General features: G+C 40.0%; 1 protein-coding gene across 1 annotated transcript in view; it reads right to left on the bottom strand.

The window, feature by feature from the left end:
• Window positions 1,670-21,232, bottom strand: part of ITGA8 (integrin subunit alpha 8) — a 101,094-nt gene continuing 81,531 nt past the window's right edge. The window contains exons 28-30 of the mRNA XM_021388378.1: window positions 12,080-12,181; window positions 5,345-5,467; window positions 1,670-4,149 (exon numbers count right to left, since the gene is read on the bottom strand). Coding sequence (XP_021244053.1) covers window positions 4,063-4,149; window positions 5,345-5,467; window positions 12,080-12,181 — 312 coding nt within the window. The 3' untranslated portion in view covers window positions 1,670-4,062. The remainder of the gene's footprint in view (window positions 4,150-5,344; window positions 5,468-12,079; window positions 12,182-21,232) is intronic.

Here is a 21,232-nt window from a genome sequence, read left to right as displayed (position 1 = left end):
AGGAACAATATTCAACCAAATGAAATGCAGTGCACCAGTCAAGTAGATGCAACACAATGAAAACAAATGAAACCAGCTGAAAAGCCAACTCAACGATTACTTCCATTCTCATCTGAAATCCCCATAGGTAGGTGGGGTAGCATCCTGAGCAGTTAAGTGCCCCTCCAATCCAACATGCAGTCAAAACAAGAGCAGTCCTTCAATATTAAAAGCATTCCTGCTGTGTCACATCATGGCGCCTGCCTAAGTCGAATTCGAGACTCTTTATTGTCAAGAGGCACTACCATTACACTACATTTTAATATGGATCTTTGCCAACAATCATAAATAAAACACTCACTCATAAACAATTCCTAAAGGCAGTTTGTCAGATGGTATTTCATTAAAAAAAAGTTTGCTGCAAAGTAGTGGAATACCTCTGTCCTTGAGCAGTCGGGGCTTTCTCTCCCCTGCATCTCTGTTGGTGCTTTGTCAGTTCCCAAAAGGCTTTTTAGCTAATGTATGTAGAAGATCCTTCCTGCAGATGGGTGACCAAAGCACAGCTAAAAGGTACAGAATATAAGTGCCATTTTCAGTATATGTTTAATACGGGGAACCTGTTGTGGCCTGTGGTGCTGGGAAGCTGGATAAAGTTGTAAAAGAGTGACAGAGTGGTGACAAGAGAAAGTTCTTATTAGTAACCTGATCGTTACATGAAAACTGTATGAGGATTAGATCTGTAAGTGATGACATATTCAAATGTACTGGTACCTGTTAGGCAAATTCTGAAATTTTCATAAAAAAGAAAACATCACTCAACATTCTTAAAAAATGGATACTGTTTGGGAGCTTGCTGCACTGCACAATCTGCAGGAAGCATGTAAACAAAAGAGGATGTCTCTCTGCTTATCAGACTGCTGTGATGGTCACAGCAGTAAAGAGCTTTAAAAGATTTTAAGGTAACCTCCTTTTTCCCACCCTCCCGACTGTGGCTGTACTCTCAATTAGCAGCTCACTGTATCTGCTCGGATGCCTAAGGCTGAATTACTTGCATAGAAAGCTGAATCTAGGAACTCGTTACAAAGCTGACATCATTGAAACACAAGTTCACCCCTGTGGGGATGTGGCAGAGGTTATCGTGTAGCACATTACTAATATACCGGGGGACAGATTATGTCTACTGCCTGCTGGCGTCCACCTCCAGGACGCAACCTCCCTGGGGGATAAACACTCTTGGCAAGCACTGAAACCCAGAAATCTCCTTTGCAGAGTTCTTTACAATTTGCAGCCAAAACTGCCCACAAACGCCAGGATCCAGGACCGCAGTCCTTGACAGCACACGGCTCCAGACATTTATATGGGGGAAGTTTAATCTACGAGGATGTAGAAATCTAAAACAAAGTTTTGCTCAAAGTAACTGTTTGTCAGATCATGTGCCTCTAATTTGGTTTCCAGTGACATTACACAGCTGCAGCCAATGGACTCCTGCCAGGCCCAGCAGTTACTGAGGTTCTTTTTGGTTTAAATTTAGTATCTGAACATGTTTTGTCCATCATTAAAATGGAGAGTAATTGCCCAAAAGTGAACCATGGATGTTACAACTGCAAAGAACTTATTAGGTCACCTAGCCCTATCCTTGGGGCAATGCAGAATTGAAAACACATTGGAACAAATACCAAACAGAGCCACATTTGTTCTTTTTCCTATTCTTTTTTTCTTTATTGTAATCATTAATCAGTATATTCAAAAGTTCAAAAAACAACCACAAACACCAGTGTAAACATGCTTCATGTATATAAGTAATATAAAATATTGCACATACAAAAGTCCTATGTTTGGTACCTCCTTATGGTGTTGTTTCATCAGAGCTGTGCCTATGACGTGAATTTCAGGAGCTAGCGGATCTTATTTTGGAAGCTGCTTCATGCAACAATTCAATATTTACAAAGGCTGCAAACTACCTGTCCTTTTCACAGGAGGATGGATGATTGTACCTGGGATGTTTGGCATACAGAAATGTGCACACGTGGGCTGGCCTGGCCGTGCGGTGGCATTTACTGGTTGATCTCCTCTACCCCTCTGGGGAAGCTGCTGTTGGTAGCTTGCTGGGGGCTGGGATGTGGGCAGGTCTCCCCATCCTCAAAATCCAGCTCCTCTGCCCACACCTCCTCCTCTCAGTCAGCCACACTGCAAACGATCAGCTGAAGGCTTCACAAAAGCCTTGCAATTTCCCTTGGACATGAAGATGGAACACACCTGCTCAGGCTTCCTAGCTCTTGCTTAGATTTCAAAGGTCAGCCTGTGTGCCAGAAATGGTTAAATATCTGTCAGACTGACAGAAGTGACAATGTCTTATGGCTACTTCTGTCCTAAAGTCTTTAGAAGCAGGGGGACAGTTACACTAAAGCAGCCACACAGAGGCAGAATGGATGAGACCATCTGACCATTTCAGAAGCTGAGATGGATGGGAAAGAAAAGGAGCTCAGGAAACAGAAGATGCGATGTTTGTTTCAGGAAATGAACAACCCCTCCTGAAGTTTACACAAGATAGTAAATTCCTCAGTCAGACAGCACTGGAAGACTTGGGCTTTCAGGCAAAAATTTGCACAGATCCAGAGCTTAGATCCCCAGCTGAGATAAGGACCAAGCTATTTTTGCTCATAGAGGAGAATGAGTGAAGCCTCTCTTCTTCAGAACCCTCAAGTCAGGAAGACCAAACAACTGAAAAAAAAAAAAAAAAAACCCACACCAAAAAGCACCCAAAACAAATGTGTGTATTGTTACTCTTTACCTCAAAATATCTTTCCTTCTTTTTGTTCAGGCTTGGCTGGCTGGCATCCTATTTTCTGCATAAATAGAAACCTTGCTCACTTTCCCTGCAAGACTTTGCTTAAGGGATCATTAAATTCTGCCATAAACTTTGGAGAAATATCTTCAGCTCTTTAAATATACTGCTAGATTATTGTCCATAAAATGAAAACAAATGGCAAAGATTTCTTTAGATGAAAAAAATATTAGGGTCTGTGACATACATTCAATAGAAGATACAACAGCTGTAGCCATTTTAAGAGAGCACTTCACCAAGTAACAGGGCAATGGCAAAAAATGTAACTCATCCTAGCCTCAAATTCCCAAGTCTTCTCCATATCACCACAGACGCACGTCTGTGATAATTTAAATCAGTAATTTAAATCACAAAGGACTGCATCCTGTGTCAGCTGTCCTGGGGGTAGCCATCAGCAATGGGGTGAGAGGGTCACTCATCCACTGCATTATACTGCCCATGGATTTTGTTATCTGGGTGTGATGCTGCCAGCTCTGCACTGAGATACAATACACGCCTGTTTATCATATGACTTATCTTGCAAAATATTGCATAAATCCTCTGCTTTGCAAAACAACTTGTAGCCAAGAAAGATGTGCTCTGTGTGTACAATGGGTTGCTTTTCTATTTACGTGTAAAGTAAGTACATGATTTCTGTATTTTGACTTTATTTCTCTTAAAATGTAAGTTGATGATCATATTAGATACTTATCCTGAAAAGGTGGAAAAATAAATAATTGTGCCCCATCCATAAAGTTCTTTATAAGACTACCTTTGTTTTTCAGAAGTACTTTCACAGTACTGATTTATTGCTTGTCTCCCTGAGCCACAATGTCATAAAGTTCTTAGGGAGGTGTCAAAGGTATTCTGCATGATACAGTAGTGTTCAGAAACTCCGTTCTGTTCCATCTTCTAGACAGTACAGCAATGCAGGCATTTTCTCCTTGGGAGATCTGGGCTTGCTCTGGAAACATCTCGGTATATCATGTGTTCAAAAGCATCTGCTAAAAGGTAGACTGACCAAAATATGGAATAAACATTCTGTTCAATGGTAAGTACGTTCTTAGGCAGTGATAAAGTTTCTTTCTTTGGCAAGGATGGCCATCATGTGGCATATTCTCAGAATTTAGCATAGATCAGATTATGACACTGTTTCACTTGCAGGTACAAAAGAAGATTGGTGGAAGGAAACCTGCAGTGAATCCTCATTGTGTTCTAGTCTCAGGTAGGATTCTGGCTTGATCTGTCACTCTCTTCCTCTATGCATCAGTAGTCTTGTTATTTGTCAGTTGTTCTCTGTCAGCCATGTCATCTTGAGGGGGTCTAGCTCTGTCAAAGAAGCCACACTGTAGAAAACAACCAACAGAAACAAAGGTGTCATGATAAGACAACCACAGGAAGTCTCAGCTGTAGTTTCATAGTTCATTCACTTGATCTGAAAGGTGGGGTACAGTCTATGATGGCCTGATAGACTGTGAAGTGGTTTTGTTTTTATTCAAATCACTGCCTATGAAAAAATCAAAGTTTTAGGTGCCAGGCATTGAGTTCCAAAGTATAGCTTTAAAAATTCAAATGATATGAAAACTATCCTTGCAGGAGATGTGAGGGCTTGTTTGAATGCTGATAATGACTCCAACAAGGAAACTGTCAATTTCTGTTCAGTAAGACACTCATTCAGAAAAGATTAGGATGAGAAAATAATAAGAATGGAATATGTGTTGGGAAATGTGTACAGGACAGTGTTGTGACCTAGACTAAAGATCAGTAAAGATGAGATTTCTGTCAACTAACTTTAAATGCCTAAAAGTCATCTTTTTGGTTGAAAGTAGTTACACAGACCTCACAAAAGGTCAAAGCAAAGTACTACCAAGAGTACTCCTCTCATCCTCCCATGGTTTAGAGATTCTTTGTTGTTGCTGAAACAATGAACTCCAAAGGGAATCAGGACAGTTAGAACTGGCTGAACACCTAGCCCAGAACCTTTATGCAGCTAAAAACAGAAAAACCATATCCTAACATAGAAAATTATTTTCTTCTTTAAATAGAAACTGGAAGGATGGCAAAAAGCCACACTGGTTCCCTGTAATGTAGCAGTTTCCAATAACTTGTCTTAAAACTTGCAAAGGGAGTGTAACAACAAACACACTAATATAAAATGAAATCTAAAAATTAATTCTCAAAACTGGGAGTGTTGTTACATGCTAACAAAAACTGGAAATTCCTGAAGTATTCAGGGAAAACAAAGTTAGAGTCACTTCTTTCTGAACCTAAACATCCTGAAAAAGAGGCTCATAGGTCTTGGGAAACAGAGCCAAACTCTGTAGAATGCCCATTTATTACCACACTGTAATAATAAGGGAGGACTTTGAAAATAAGTTCCCTACATAAAGGTCAGTGACACTAGCATGTCAGAAATGCCAAAACAAAGAAGACACATGTCTATTGTTGCTTTTCCTCCAAACTTCTAACCTTTTTTTCCTCATCTGTTAGTATCTTCCAGTATTTTTTTAAGGCAACAGTAATAGTAATAATGCAACATACCTTCCATAAAGCGAGGGTCAACATTGCTAGTACCAGTAGTCCAAGCAGTATTGCTAATATTATAACCCATAAAGGGATGACAAAGGAGACATTTGGAGTGGACCAAATGACTGATGTTCTGATCTGAAATGAAAAGAATGCATTAAGTGAATAAAAAATAAGGAAAGCAAATCTGACAGTAGAATACAGAGGTTATAAGCATTCACTTCAATAGCATTTTTCAGATTACAAACACACATTGCTTGCAATTTTTCCATAGTAGCTTCATTTACTGCAAGTTTCTTTTCCCTTTTTCATGATAATTACTAGGAATGAGATTTGCACATATACAAAAGCACTTGCCATCTCAGATGTAAGAATCATTTTTCCTTAGTACAGGGTAGGAAAAAAAACCTGTCTTTGCAGTTCAAGAAGCAAAATTCTATTCACATTCATGCTGGTATAGCCTACACCAGTATAACGTACATAGAAAAATATTCAGAAACAATGGTTGACTGCAGCCCAAACTCTTTATTCAAGCCACAATAGATACCAGCTAGATTATTCTTTTTTAAAATTTCTGCTGACAAATCAGAATGCATTGTCTACGACTTGTGTTTCAGCTAAGCTGTCCAAAAATGAAACCCAAACAGAAGGCATTATCCTTGTGACACAGCCTAATGCCCAGTATGACGTTACCTCCCTTAAAAGAAGGCAAGACACAGTTATATACTAGGGAAGTAAGCGTAAAACGCATTGTCCTATTGTCTGAGGCTTTCGAAAGCAGCAGGTGTGTATAACACAACTTACAGAAGGTTTTAGTTGAGTCAGCAAACTTCTTTCTTTAGAGCTTCATCTTGACAAAGAGCAATAATAACCCTTCTGTATTCCTCCTTCTGGGTCATCCATATAAGTAACCTCCTCCTTGCTCTCCCCTCTATACATTGTACCAAATGTATTCTATGCTCTCAGACTGCTGGGAAGCTCCTCATCAATCTCATTTAATGTTTACTCTCTCCCTGCTGTTCTTATGACGGAAGGAATGAGTCTGAGCTTTCCTTATCTCCTTCATCCACAGTTATGCCCCTTAAGGTTTGTCTTTTTTGTGTGTGTGTGTGTGTGTGTGTGTGTGTGTGTGTCAAACTGTCTTCTTAATTGCTAGGCTAGGAAGTTATTTCTCTCTGGGGCTTTCAGCTGGACCTCTCTCATTTACTTTTAAACAGAGTAAGTATGTGGCAGATGGAAGTTATTTTGTTCTTCATGACAAGATGACAAGTTTGCTTTGCAAACTGATTACACAAACTCTCAAATTATCTTCCTCTTTAATGCTGGAGGTACAGATAGGAAATCTGATCTTCTTAATAAGTTTCTTGACCATTGCCCACTCCCTGATCTGCTCTCATTGCAAATTCTACTTGTTTTTTTGGCTATTAACTCACGGGCTGATACACCTGAAATTTAGCAGAACTCCAACTGGCTGATTCATGGAACAGCATGCTAAGTCTGAAGACTGAACACAGCTCTGTAGTCCAGTTCACAGTTAATTAAATTTCTGCATCTCTGTAATTTTTTTCCTTGAAGACATCAATGCCAGCCTTTCTGCAACTCTCTTCCTCATGATCTGCCTTAGACCTCCCATTATGCAAGCACCAGCAGACCTTTCTCCCAGCTACCGCCACACTTAACTGGAAGATGCTTCAGAACAGCGCTTTCCACATACTTCATTTGTGCTGCCAACTACCCCCTCTCTGACACAGTGCTTGCAAAAATGGCAGTCTGTTAAGGACTCCTGATGCATTTATTTTTTATAGCATCCCTTATCGTTATGGGAAACAAGTCATGGTTGAAATTAAGAATCAAGTTTCTGTCCAGGATAACAATTACCTTCTACCAAAATTTACACTGAGAGTTACACTGGAATTCCTGAGAGACTGCCCAGTCCTCACAGTGTTAGCACTTCAGCATTGACTGGTAGCCTGAAGTGTTTGCAGTGCTGGTCATACAATCATACAATCGTAACAAATACATTCACATAATACACTTCTATTAGAGCAGCTGTAAACAGTTATCACTCTATAAGACTTAATTTTTAGTCAAGACAAAAGAAAGTATATGCAAAGAATAAGTATTGCTTCTCCAATTAAAGCAAGAGAAATTCATTTCAAGGCAAACAAAGAATATGAAAAGCCATCCCTGGGTCCCAGCAGATATCTTGTGTGAGTCACCATGTCACTACAAGGATAGAATTCCCATCACTTTTGGAAGTTTCTTAAGCACTGCAGAACTCTGTTGTTTCTCTGTATCACTACATTCAGCAATAGCAGTATTTATTTCATATGGATAAAGTACTTCTGAATGGCTTTCCTTGTGTCTCAGAGTGGTACTGTCTCTGGTGTTAAAATGCAAGGGCAGAGAAAATGAGAAAAAGGTCACCAGAACTGTCTGCAGAGATTCCTTCCAGAGAAAAGCATGTTGAGGAAAAAGATGAATTCAAGCAAAAGGCTCATCTGGCCAAGGACATCAGAAGGGTGCAGACGTGGTGCACTGCATGAAGCCTGTAGCAAGCAGTGAGCTCAGCTGTCCAACAAAGAAACCTCCTTTTACACTTGCACAAAGACTTGTGGGGCGGTGGACGCAGCTCCTGGTGAACAGCTTGACACCACGAGTCCTCAACACCCACAGGGCTGAAGAAGAAGCAGAGGGGGAGACAGAAACAAAGCATCCCATCAGCTTTGCCTGCCCCACCTCCACAGAAGACAGACCCTCCTCAACCAGATGCCGTCCACAGCACTATTCCATGTGATTTTTATTTAAGATCAGTCTGCATTTTTCGGCTTGGATTTCTGTTCTTCTCCATGTGGTAGGTTTAGTGCTGCAGGACCAGAGCCAGGGAATGTTTTGCAGAAGATTTATCTCTTTTCATCTAAGGTGGCCAACATGAAGAAGTGGAATTCTTGCATGTGCTGCATGTTGGCACTGCCCTTTAAAATCATAGAATCATAGAATTGCTCTGGTTGGAAAAGACCTTCAAGATCATCAAGTCCAACTGCAATCTAACCATACCACCCTAACTCTAACAACCCACCACTAAATCATGTCCCTGAGCACCACATCCAAGTGGTTTTTAAACACATTCAGGGATGGTGACTCAACCACCTCCCTGGGGAGCCTGTTCCAGTGCTTAACAACCCTTTCTGTAAAGAAGTTTTTCCTCATATCCAACCTAAACCTCCCCTGGCGCAACTTGAGGCCATTTCACCTTGTTCTGTCACCTGTCACCAGTGAGAAGAGACCAGCCCCGCTCTCACTGCAATCACCTTTCAGGTATTTGAAGAGAGCAGTGAGGTCTCCCCTCAGTCTCCTCTTCCCCAGACTAAACAGCCCCGGTTCCTTTAGTCTCTCCTCGTAGGGCATATTCTCCAAGCCCATCACAAGCCTTGTTGCCCTTCTCTGGACCTGCTCCAGCACCTAAATGTCCTTTCTGTATTGATGTACCCAAAACAGAACACTGTACTTGAGGTGGGGCCTCACCACCTCACCACTTCACTTTAGAAGCATTCTGGCTTCTTTCTCAGTTCAGAGCTAGAAGACTTCCTTATGCTGCCTCTTTTTTTTAAAAGAAAGTCTTTTTTTAAATTAATGTGCCACATTTAAGCACATTCTAATTAATAAAATAAATATTAGGTTTTTTTTTTCCATTGGTTTTTATACATTTTGGACTTTGCTCCTGATTTTTGTGTTATTCTACATAGTTCCAAAATTGTTTCTGCCTCCAGTGGACAGCAGGGAGGGGATGTGTGGTGGCTCATCAACAGGTCCTCCTGTACAGGTGGGAGCTGGGTTCTGCTGCTGGGAACACCCAGCACCAGTGCAGTGCCTGCCAATGACCTCTGCAGAAAGCTTTTTACCCTCTTGTCCTTTAAAAGACACACTTTAAAAATAGTATTTTATCCATATTTTTTATCTGTGACTTTAAGAAACAGGAAGTAAATTAATTAATCTAATACCAGTATTTTTATTGCAGATGTTGACCTTTCTCTAATCTTGATTAGAGACTGAGGAGCAGCAACTCTTTAGTACTCCTACATGCTCCTATCCAACTTTTGCAGAATTATGTTGCTGCATACTCTGAAAAAATGCTCAAAATAGAATGTAAAAGCTCCTTCCAGCTTGGAGCCATAATTACTACTGACACTGATATTTACCCTTTACAAATATTTGTACACATACATTTTGTAGGGTATATAAGCATGTTTAAAATAAAAGTACTCCTAAGTGTAGAATAGCTAAAAAAGAGTTATAAGCCTGAGTCTGAAACCAAATTTGTGCACAGTAGGACACTGGTCAAACGATTTATACTAAAGGCTTCCCCTCTGAAGATCCTCTCATACATCTGAGAAAAACCATAGTATCTTATTAAATTCCAAAACTGGCTCAAGAATCGGAAATTAAAATGAAACAAATTCTGTTTATTCTAACTCTGTACTTTGTATAATGAAAGGTATTATTTCACCTACCACAAGAAATTAATCAAGTATTACAGTCTTATTACCATTATAATATCTCTAAGAAAAAATGACATTTTTATCAAGGCCTACATCAGCTAGCAAGGAAATCCAACGAGTTGCAAAATAAATAACTGTAATTCCAAGCGTATCAAAATGAATAGAAATACTTTTATTGACTCTATTGAATTTTGATTTAAACTCCACTAAATTTCAACCTATTTTCTGTTCAATGCCAATTTCACCCTAAATTTTTACTACAAAGGATTCCATCATGATGAAAATAAAGACCTCCGGGCTACAAATACGTAAGTGCATGTCATTACTGACGTGGATGCAAATATTTATTACATTAAAATCAAAGACATATTATCATCCTGTATAACTGGAACTGGTGCTCTATGAGTTAAATGAAGGATATGTGCTCTGTTCTTATACAATATATTATCTTAACCACATAAAACATAAAGTGTTAGCTGGTTCTTAAGTACATACTGTTGACAATTGATTTTAAAATATTAAAGTCTTTATTCCATTTCCTTGCCTTGCCTTGTCTGAAAAAAAAAAAACCAACCCATGAACTTCCAAAGAAATCTTTGGAAACTTTTAAAACACAGCATTGCCCAACTTCTTGCAAGTGGAACATCAAAAGAGCTTGTGCATGTAACACATCGAGCTGTAGAGCTGGCAAAAATCCACTGCCATGTCCAGATATGAAACAACATAAAAGCACTATCATTTTTCAACATTTTACACTTGCCATTACAGGCATTGTGTTGTAAATCATCTGCACCAAATAACAAGCATTATTCTGCTGGAGTAAGAGAATAAAATGCTTATCTGATCACTGGTAGATTATCTGACACTTGCTGAGAACAGCCGGCTATCACCTGGAGTACAGCACTTCAGTCAGATGAAGGCACCACTATCAAGAGAGTTCTGCACAACATGTGTTTCTGGTACGGAACACATGCTGCAAGAAAATAAAAGAGCCTGAATATATCTGTCAGCTTGGCGCCTTTGAACCTTTTTGGGTGAATACTGCATTAAGCATCGAGTCTCTCCAATAAAATCACGGCTCTCCTGGTGTGAGAGGCTGAAGTTCTGCCACTGAGCCTACAGAACTAAGATTTTACCTTGTGTCTTCCCACTGCAAATATCAACCAGCCATTAAGTCTGTGTGCGTTCAACTCTAAACCTTATAGCTTGTATCCTTTAGCGTATATTCAGTATAAACTTTAAAGTGTATTAGGTTGGTTTTAAAGAAGAGAAACTATCCCGTTCCCTTCTACTATATCTCAACAGACCAATATGATGTATATGTATCAAGATTTAACCTGGAGAAGTTCAGGCTGAGATCACCATATAAAGAACAATAAATCTTTAAAAAAAGGAGAAAAATAAGCCTTCAAATTTCACATGAATCATAAAAGAATCAAATTTTGCACTCGTATTTTACTCACTTCCATCAGTAATGAAAAAACAGAGTAAATTTTATCCATGATATTAGACACCAGAATAGTAAACTCCTTTTAAGTTGCTCCCTGCGTTCAATGCATTGGCAATGGGAAACAAATTGAATGTACACTTCCAAGATTCATTTTTCATATAATAACCCAAAGCCATACTAATCTCACCCTGCAAAGAAGGCAAGTACTTTGATATTCAACTAACACGTCTGTAGGGATTACCAGGTAATTTCATATACTGTACCTGATGCTCTGTGAGGTGGCAAAACCTAGGGTGGCAGGCAGACCCTCCTGAAAATGAGGGTCTCAAAGAAGTTCAATATAGATAAATGCTGCCAGAGATAACCCATAAAGGGTTACCCATGATGTGTAAGGGGACTGCAAACTGCAAGAGGGAGATCTCTGACCATGGGAGAAAGAACATTTAGGATTTTGCACAAAAACATTCCTCCAGAAATTTTTTTACTCCAGACAAAGTAATTAGATACTCGCTTTCACAGTTTAGTTGTTTTCTTCTGGGTGAAAAATCCACCCAGACTGCAATAACACAGTCCACACATGAATGAAGTAGGCAATTATTTTAAAATGGAATCAGTATCACGTACCAGCAACTTCCACAGAAAGCAATAAATACATTTCCTTTAGGTATTATTTCAGGAATTTACACTAGAAACACAGGAAAGACTGATCTCAATATTTTCACCTATAAAAACTTTCACAGCTGAGATCAGAATGAGCAAATACATGTGCTTCACACAAAGGTATCATTTTCAGTTACTTACTGCTATGCTTCCCTCGGGGAGCTTTGCTGGCTGCACTTTATAGGGCATGTTCTTAACTTTGAAGGACACATTGGAAGAAAGAGTATAGGGATCATTTTTCCTCTGGAATTAAATAAATAGAAGAAATTATTAAAAAACATATTTGTACTTTAAAGCACGATGAGAAATAAGCATAGAAGAAACAGAGAGAACTGATTTCCTAAGGTAAAGATGTTTTCTTTTGGCAAAGGGTCCCAGGTTCCTGGGACCTGTGTGCATCCACAAATTTCAGGATAAAGCTGAAATACAGAGTGCATGTTCAAAGTGGGTGCAAAGGGTTAGATGTGCAGAATGGCACATGCAGTTGTTTCTTGTATTTCTCACTGCAACAGGAGACTGGTGAGCTTGAAGCAGGGGGATGTTTATGGGGTGTCTATGTTTTAAAACTTTGCCTCTGCTCAGGAATCCCAACTAGAACCAGAGGTATCTTGAGAAGATTTCCAGGCCCACGGTGAGACCAGGCTCGTAGGGCTCCTTGTTGGCATCAAAGGAATGGCTGTGCACTCCCATCACAGAACAACAATAGGGACCAACATCTCTGCACTTCACTTAGAGTGTGATTGATTTCCTATTGCAGTAGAGTTAAAAAAAACCAGAACAACTCACCTTGCTTTTTTATTACACCATGCAACTGCAACATCAATGTACAGTTACTGCTTAACAGGCTGCCTAATAAAATGTTTACACAGCTCTCATTAAGCACTTCAGTGTACCCAAAGATGTTCAGACTAAACACACTATAGCTGTTTGTTCTTTGTATTTCATTTAAATTTGCCTGTATTTATTAGATATTAGATTAGATATTAGAGTAGACTAGGCTAGGCCAGACTAGATTAGATTAGACAGTATCCTCCCTGGTTTAGAATGACTAAAAGTTGTTATATCATACAGCTCATGCTGAGATTTTTAATTAGGCCTGCCACCTCATTTGGAAGCTGGGCAGGCACTGACACCCTCCACCCAACCGTCTGCCTCACTGTGCTGCTCTGCCCTTGACAATGACCTCCCTGTGCAAACTTCTAGAAGTGGTAGCTAAGTGCAAAAATCACCACTGTTAGGAACTGGTGTAAACCCCGACACATGAAGGTGAGTGTGCCTTGGAAGAATCTTAATGATCGCAACGCTTACTCTAAGGGATACAAATATTTCCCACACATACATTTTGAATCCTTTTGAGCTCTTGGCACCATCAGTATCTAACTGGAATTGGTTTTGAAGGCTAGGTATTCCACCTATCAAGTAAATCTTTCAGAACTCTTTGAATTTGAAGTCTTTCTGTTTCACTGAATGCCATTTTGTTAGAGAGGGAAGATCTTGCACTCTGTCTACCTGTTTTCTTTCTAGTTTTTACCCAAGGAAGGATGCCTGATGGGTTACCATGCTCTTCAGGAAGCCAAGAAACATGTGTCTAATTCCATCTCTGCAGCTGATTGTTCTGGGTGATACTACATGCGACTTATCTTCCGTATCTCATGTGCAGTTGGGGTAATGATAAGAATCTCCTTTATAAATGCTTCAATTTGCTCTGAAGAGAATTAAATAGGGCCTTGGAGTTAGGATTATCTATATCCCTTTGCATTAGACTCCTTGAGGTAAAAAATGTTAATCTTATATATAAGAATATTTTGGAAGCACTTAATCATTTTTGCTACCAGTCTCAATCCTTTCTGAAATATCAGAATTAAACACAATATTCCAATACTGAGTTATGGAAAGGCAGAGCCTTGTAAGAAAAGTAATCCCATGTTTTGGCAGCAGCTGCTTACAGAGTACATTGAGTAATGAACGGACTGGGATGAATTTTAAACTACCCCAGTAACCTGAGACAAGTGTAAATTCTACCCTATCCATTTTGCAAAGTTCAGTTGCCCCTTGTGCCCCTCATAATCTCTGTGCACTTATGAAATTTCCCCTATCAAGGTAGACTAATGTGGGAGTACTGAAAGCCATTTCTCATCTTCTCATCAGATTTGTTATTTAATAACTAATGAAACCTGCAGTACTTCCCATTTTTATAATATTTCCTGTGATTATTTTCTGTAAGCCTCACAGTACAGTGCGTTATTGCCTTATAAATCATTAAATTCATTCTAACCATCACACTTACTAGATTTTTTATTGACTGCATTCATATCCAATGTATTTGGAATGACCCTGTCATTTCCTAAATCACCTTCTGCAAAACTCTTTCTCCTACCTTATATTTTTGGCACATTTAGGAGTTTTGTTCCACTGACAAGACATAGCTCCTATGTGATTATCCAAAATCTTTTCCTTCCTCCTAAGAAGTGTTGTTTTCCTCTGAAATTTCCTGTTGCATGAAAAGATACAAAACCTTTCAGTTTCAGAAAGGTTTCTCCCTTTTCAGCTGTTTTATGGAACAAAGGCTGAAATAAAAAGACTCCATGATAATATGGGCTACTCTTTCTTTCCTTCACTGATTGAGAACTATTTCTTTGTTAACGTGACATGAAATAACCTACATCTGGGAGATGGCTTGGGTGAAGCTGGATGGTCATGCCCAAACTCAGTTTTCCCAGAATTGCTGATGTTGGAAGATGCCTCTGGAGATCATCTAGTCCAAGAACATGCTTAGAGCTGGGTCAATGAACAGGATGCTCAGGGCCATGTCAGTTTAGTTTTGAATATCTTCAAGAATGGAAACATCACAAACTAAGAGCAACCTGTTCCAGTGTTGGACCAGTTTTTTTTTTTGTTTTTTTTTTTTTTTTGTTTTTGTTTTTCATTTTCCATGTCCCATTGAGCAGGAGGTCCATATTTTCCTCAGCCTTCCTTTTCTTCTGATATATTGATAAGAGCTGCGTTGTTGTGCTTGAAATCCCTTGCTGAGCTCAGCTTCTGTGGGCTTTTGCTTTCCAAACTGTCCCTGCACACTCAGAGAGTGTTTTGGTATTCTCAACCCAGCCACTACCCCAGGTCAACTGACTCTGCTTCCACATCTTGCACGTTTCCTTTTTATGTCTAACAGGGACTCCTTGTTCATCCATGCAGAGCTCCTGCTACCTTTGCTTGACTTCTTGCATGTTACGATAGACTGGCTGTGAGCTTGAAGGAGGTAATTCCTGAGAATAAACTCACTCTCCTGGAGCACTCTTTTCTCCAGGATCATCCCCCAAGCAGTTCTACCAAGCAGATCCCTGAAAAGGCTGAAGTCTGTTCTCCTGAGGTCCAGGGCTGTAGTTCTGGTATTTGTCTTGTTCCTTCTGTTTTGTTTTTAGACAACAAACCTTCTCTTCAAGTGTGACTAGTGTTTATTAGTGATATTAAGCCAGCATATTTATTACCTTCCAGAATTCATTTGGCTATATCTTAATTTTGTTCTTTCAAAATGTTGAGAGCAGCCAACATATATTATCAGAACATTCAACCTCTCCTTTGGGCTTATATTAGGAATGAGCAACAGGAAGAAAACTGCCTTAAGAGACTACATAGGAGCAGTCACACTGGCTCATTAATACAGATGGCATCTAATGAAGAAACTACATTTTCTATCATCAATATTTGAAATAAAAAATAAACTGACATATTAGACTTAGCAAATAAAAAACTATTATAAACTTTCATGGTGCTTAATGCCTATGAGATGGTCTTCAGAAAAATGTTTTCTTTACCACATTACTTATTTTTTGTTTTCAGACTCAAGGCATTCTTCAACTTTTATAATAGATTTCAAGCATTGGACTCTTTTCATGAAACCCCAGCACGTTTCTGTAGCTGTACAATAATTTGCATTCGCAAATTCAGAACTCCCTTTGCCTGAAAAAAGCCTCATGTTTTCAGTTCTAAGCAATTCATATTAAGCAGGATTCTGGCTATGATTTATGTGATTTACAAAAATAATCTGTAGTGGAGAGGGCAGGAAATATTAGAGTATTAAAGAAGCATACATTAGGCAGACAGACTGGCTAAGGTACAGTGAAGGCATTAACTCTTGAAATATCATATAAAGAAAGGCAGAACCCATAGAAAAACAAATCCTTTCACTGACTATACATGGCTTATTTCATTTTCTGCTTATATCAGCAATAAGAACATTAGAGGCATAAGAGGATACTTTCTGTGGATTACTACTTGGCTGGGGTTAACAACTGAGGGTTGTGCCCACTTCTATCAAGTGTTCTCAACCCATCATTAGGCTCTTGGAAATGTTGCACATCTCCATTGCTTTATAGGAATGGGGAATATGAAAGAGAATTTTCCTGTGTTTGCAGAATTCTGTGCTTGCGGCAAAGAGCTTTAAAACAATGACCATGGTCAGCATCAATTGGGAATAGGATTTTACTTGTACCAGCACCTTGGAGACAGGCAACTGTCTTGCTTACAGTCATGTTCATAATTCTCTAGTCATTTGTGAGAAACAGCATTTCTTTATGCATATAATTTAGCACATAATTTTAGCATATAATTTTTTAAACAGCGTATATTTAAATATTCAGTGTTTACTGGAAGGAGCAGGATTTGTGGTTTGCAATTCAGCTGAGGACTTCATTATGGCTCAGAGAAAAGGAAAGAAGGAATTTGGTCTTAAAGGATGTCAGTGCCTAATGACCAGCGGAGGGGAGCCCAGCCCTGGCTACGTCTGCCTTCTGAAGTTCCCATGGTGGCCAAACACTGAGCCTGCCCCTGTGCGCATTGCTGAGACAGCTGTTTGTCCAGACCCTGGCTAGGTGGTGGAACACAGCCATTCCCTGTGCTGCCTGGGTGGCAGATCCCTGCTGGTGTATTTGCTAACACTTCCCTCTTTCCACATGCTTCTGTTTTACAAATAGTTTCAACTGAAGCCCTTGTTTTCTTTAATAGTTGTAAGACACAAAGAGCAGCCAGAAATGAAGGAAAGCATTCCCAATAAATATTCACAGAAGTATTTCCCTAGGCACTATTCAGATGAACAGAAATAATGTAGGGAGTGCTGGAAACACTTGGACAACTCTGAAGAGAGTTCTCCAGGCTCTGGTGGAACGCTGGCATTTTCTGCAGGAAGATCAGGCAAAGTCCTGAAGTCTCTCAAAAACATCTTTAGGGCACACTGGGGCATCTTAGTCAAGAGGGCAGATTGACATGCAGGGGGTGGATCCAGACCAAGGGTAGCTAGACTGAGAGCAGGAGGAATAGAACTGGTAGCAGCGTGAAGAAGTCTGACAGCTGATTGCTTTTCTGCAAGTTTGAAGAGTTTAACTGCCAGAGAGACTCCCCAGAATAACTTTGTTCCACTGCCTCTGTGGAGCGCTGTTCATCTTCTCTGAAATACTGTTTTATGGTTAGATGCAGCCTAGTGAAGCTGCCTTACATGAAGAGCAGACGCTATCTCTACAGCAAGTTGCATGTTGCGGTGGAATTTTCCTCCAGGAGCTGCTATCTCCTGCAGACAAAGTTCAGTGCCACTGCAATAATATTGGCCCTCTTGATTAATACTTGTTTCCCTCTGTGTCCACCACAGTCTGCCACATTTTAGAGAGGAGACAATAAGCAATATGGTGTTACCTTTTAAATGTATGCTTTGGGAATTCATTAGTTTGCTTTCTGTGACCCATACCTCCAAAAACCTGAACAACTGCCAATAAGGAGTAGCTTACATAAATGCTGAGAGTAGAGGTCATGCAACTATTTGTTCTTCTAGCAGTTAAAAAAAAATGCATCTATTACTGTGTGCATGGTGAAGAAGTGCAGTTTGTACTAAAATGGCAAGCCCATGCTTTTGAACAAAGATAATACGCCTTTGAAAATCAACACTTCCTCATCTCTACCCTTAATTCCTTACACTTGACATAATATATCTTTTAAATGACAACAATATCATTTAAACGGATTAGTTTAAATTATAATACAGGCAGCTACTTCTTGTGATTTCAGATCACTTTAAAGTGATTTTAATGGTTATCAGTTTGATGTTTATTTTTCCATAAACTTAACCTAACATATACCCTAGCACATCTAGCAAGATTCTTATGTTCTGCTCTTGTTAACATTTTGACATTATTTTGAATAACAATGAATGAAAACAAAACTAGCCCACACCCAAAAGAACATCCAGCTGGCTCAGCCCAATGCCAAAGTCTGTCTTCCTAGCCTTCACTCAAAATAAACAACCAAATCCAGCATAATATGGTATTTTTGGCCACACACAGTTTTCTTTTTTACTTATTTTGTTTTCTCAAATAACAATTGTTTGACATAAAGGCAGATTTCTCTGACAACTTCCTCCTTTTATTATTATTGCATGTGTCCTGAAGGGCAGCACATCAAATTTATGGCTTTTAGTCCTCAGTCTGAATTAAACTAATCTACTTAAACTTCTATATATAGCCATGGCCTGTCTATGGCAACTAGAGACAGACCACCTCCATCAGTTCACCTCTGCTCTGATTTCCAGCCCTCTGCAAACATCACATGTGCTACACCCAGGACAGTCGGTGTGGCCCCACTGCACTGTCATCTGCATTGCGTAGTTACATCGACTCCTTGACTGAAAAATACTGACTGGCATAGAGGAATTCTACCACACTAAGAAGAGCTTCTGAGTTCACCAGTAGTAAAATCTGGAGATTCTCAACAAAATTTCTCATCAAGGAAGTGTACATAATTAGAGCATGCACTCTAACAGTGATGATAGCTCCAGGTGCTGGGCAGTGAAGGCAAAGCAAATGAGAATACTGGGAGGACTTCTAGCTGAAGGCCCCAAATGTCAAGGCCTTACCAAGGCTCTTTCTCATTTCCTATGCCCTTCCAGACCACTGGATTCCCTTGTACAGGTACAGCTTGAGCAGAAGGGGACATCCTCTTCCTATAAGGATGAGATGCGGGGCTTCTTGAGCTAAGGAGGGGATTGAATTCATATTTTCCAATCATGAATTGTCCAAACACTAGATTGCCATCTCTAAATCTTGCCACTGAACTCTGAATAAACAAAGTCCTCCTTAAGTCTTTCAGGTAATGCTGCAAGTATATAATTTTGTGAGTGATTTTTGGATCCTGCATTCTGAGAGGGTAGAAAGAGTGCAGCTTAATGCTGATTTGGGTGCCTACCCTACAGAGAAAGGAGAGCCTTCAGGTTAGTGCTGGTTAGTGCAGGACAGTTTTGTCTTTCGGAGGTGCCCCACTGTCTCTGTATGCTCAACACAGAGCCCAGGTTTTGGATTCCAGTCTGAGGCCAGGCATTTAACAATGTGGGTGTTGCTGCACTCATTGCCTTTATTATGTGAAGCCCATACTTCCATATTTAGGCCTCTAAAAAGAAATGGGAGCCGTGTGTGTTCAGGAACAGTGAAAAGACAAGTGTTTTACAGAGAAGCCAAAGCACGGTTTGGTATTCTAAGGGAGCACCAGCTTACACAGTGGCTGCCATCTTTCTGTTCGAAGAATACTGCACAGGATCCCCTTGGATCTCCTTCTGATGAGTCAGGAATGCCACAATTAGACAAATGGGGACATCATAGTGCCCTAACAGCACACAACATAATGCGGCCATGTAAGGTTGTTTCCTCTATTGCATGAATCAGGTCACTATTTGCTAGATCAGCAAATGTGGATCCAAAAGTCAGCCTTACTGGAGGGTTCACATTTATAGCCAGGCTTTGAAGTTAATCCAAAAAAAGTCTGTGATTCTTCTTGGCCTTCACACAATGTCTGTCTCTATCTTTGTTGGCTGCTTGGGAAATTTGGGCTGCTTTATTTACTCAAACATGTCTACTCGTAGCATGTCATTTAGCAGCTATTTGTTATGGGAGTTTGGGCTTTAGGGTGAGAGATTACAACTGTCAAGAGGCAAAGGGGTCAGCTGTTGCCAAATAATCTAAATGGAACAGGAAGGAGTCACTCAGTGCATGATGGATCTTTTGTGACAACAAAATATACAGGCTCATTCACAGAGCTTCAATGAGAAACACAAATTATTTCAGCTGAGCTTTAATCAGTCACTTCAAATTCCTACCAGGTTTGCAATAGCGTGCCTATAAGGAGACATTAGCGTGTCTACGAGGAGAAAATGAATATTGACAGTTTGTGCTCAGCTTTAATGAGCACAACATTTCTTCTACAGATCATCATATATTCACCTGGATTATAACACAGTTGTGGAATGCTACATGTCACCACCATGCTGCCTTCTTTGGCACATGAAAATGTTGTACATTAAGTGCATGTACAAAAGCATTTGGGATGTTGCTGGGGAGAGAGCAACTTCTCCTCTGAGCTTCTGCACAAAAGCATTAGTGTGGGGTCACTGAGTCCTGGTTTGGAACCACCACATCCTGACTATTTTGTCCGTATCTTAATCCTCAATTTGAATCTGCAGATTTCAGACATGCTCACAGCAGCAGTTTTCTGAGGTGTACCTTATTTTCCTTCTGGAATAACTTTGGGAGCTAAAAATTTACAGGCTTACTAACAGAAAAGAATGCCCTTTTTAGGAAACTAATCGTGTTCTATCTTCTTTTATGGCGATGGCTGCCTAAGTGTTAATTTTAAAAAGGGCTTTGAAAAAGGGAACTGTTTTGAAGTGAGTGGGAGGAAAGCAACCGGATCCCATCACACTGTTTACCCTCTCTCTCTTCTTAATATATATGTTTGCATGTGAAGCAGGGGTCATGTTATTCTGGCAGCTTTTTAGACATCAGTGGGAGGATGCAACAGTTCTCAGGGGACTGCTGGTTTTTATACGGAAAAAAAATCCTGTTGCTATAAGTGGAGTTTTCTGGGCCTTTATAAGGCCTGTAAGCTACTATCTGAAGGAAACAGCAATGCTTCCTGAGGATATAGATAAAATGTAAAATCTTCACAGCCCAATAAAAAACCCAAACAAACCATAACTTGTTTGATAGCAAGGGTATGCAAGGACAGTGCAGCACCAAAAGATGTACCTGTATGGGTGTGTGTCATGGGGCCTCAGCACCCACGAAGCTTAGAGGTGGGCTCATTCCCAGGGGGATGGGGATCCACCTCTGCCTCAAGCTCACTATGTGGAGGGAGATACAGTCATAGCAAGCAGGCTTTATTAAGGGAGAAGACGCTAAAGGGATCATAGTATCCTCACTGGCACTGCCTCTGTGTTTGCAGACAACGGTGTCCCAAAGCACAGCTGTGACCCTTCTCCACCAC

Source organism: Numida meleagris, chromosome 2 (genome assembly GCF_002078875.1).
Source record: "Numida meleagris isolate 19003 breed g44 Domestic line chromosome 2, NumMel1.0, whole genome shotgun sequence".
In the NCBI taxonomy this organism is placed as follows: domain Eukaryota; kingdom Metazoa; phylum Chordata; class Aves; order Galliformes; family Numididae; genus Numida; species Numida meleagris.
The sequence above is the reverse complement of the archived record's forward strand: the minus strand, read 5'-3'. Positions and strand labels throughout refer to the sequence as shown.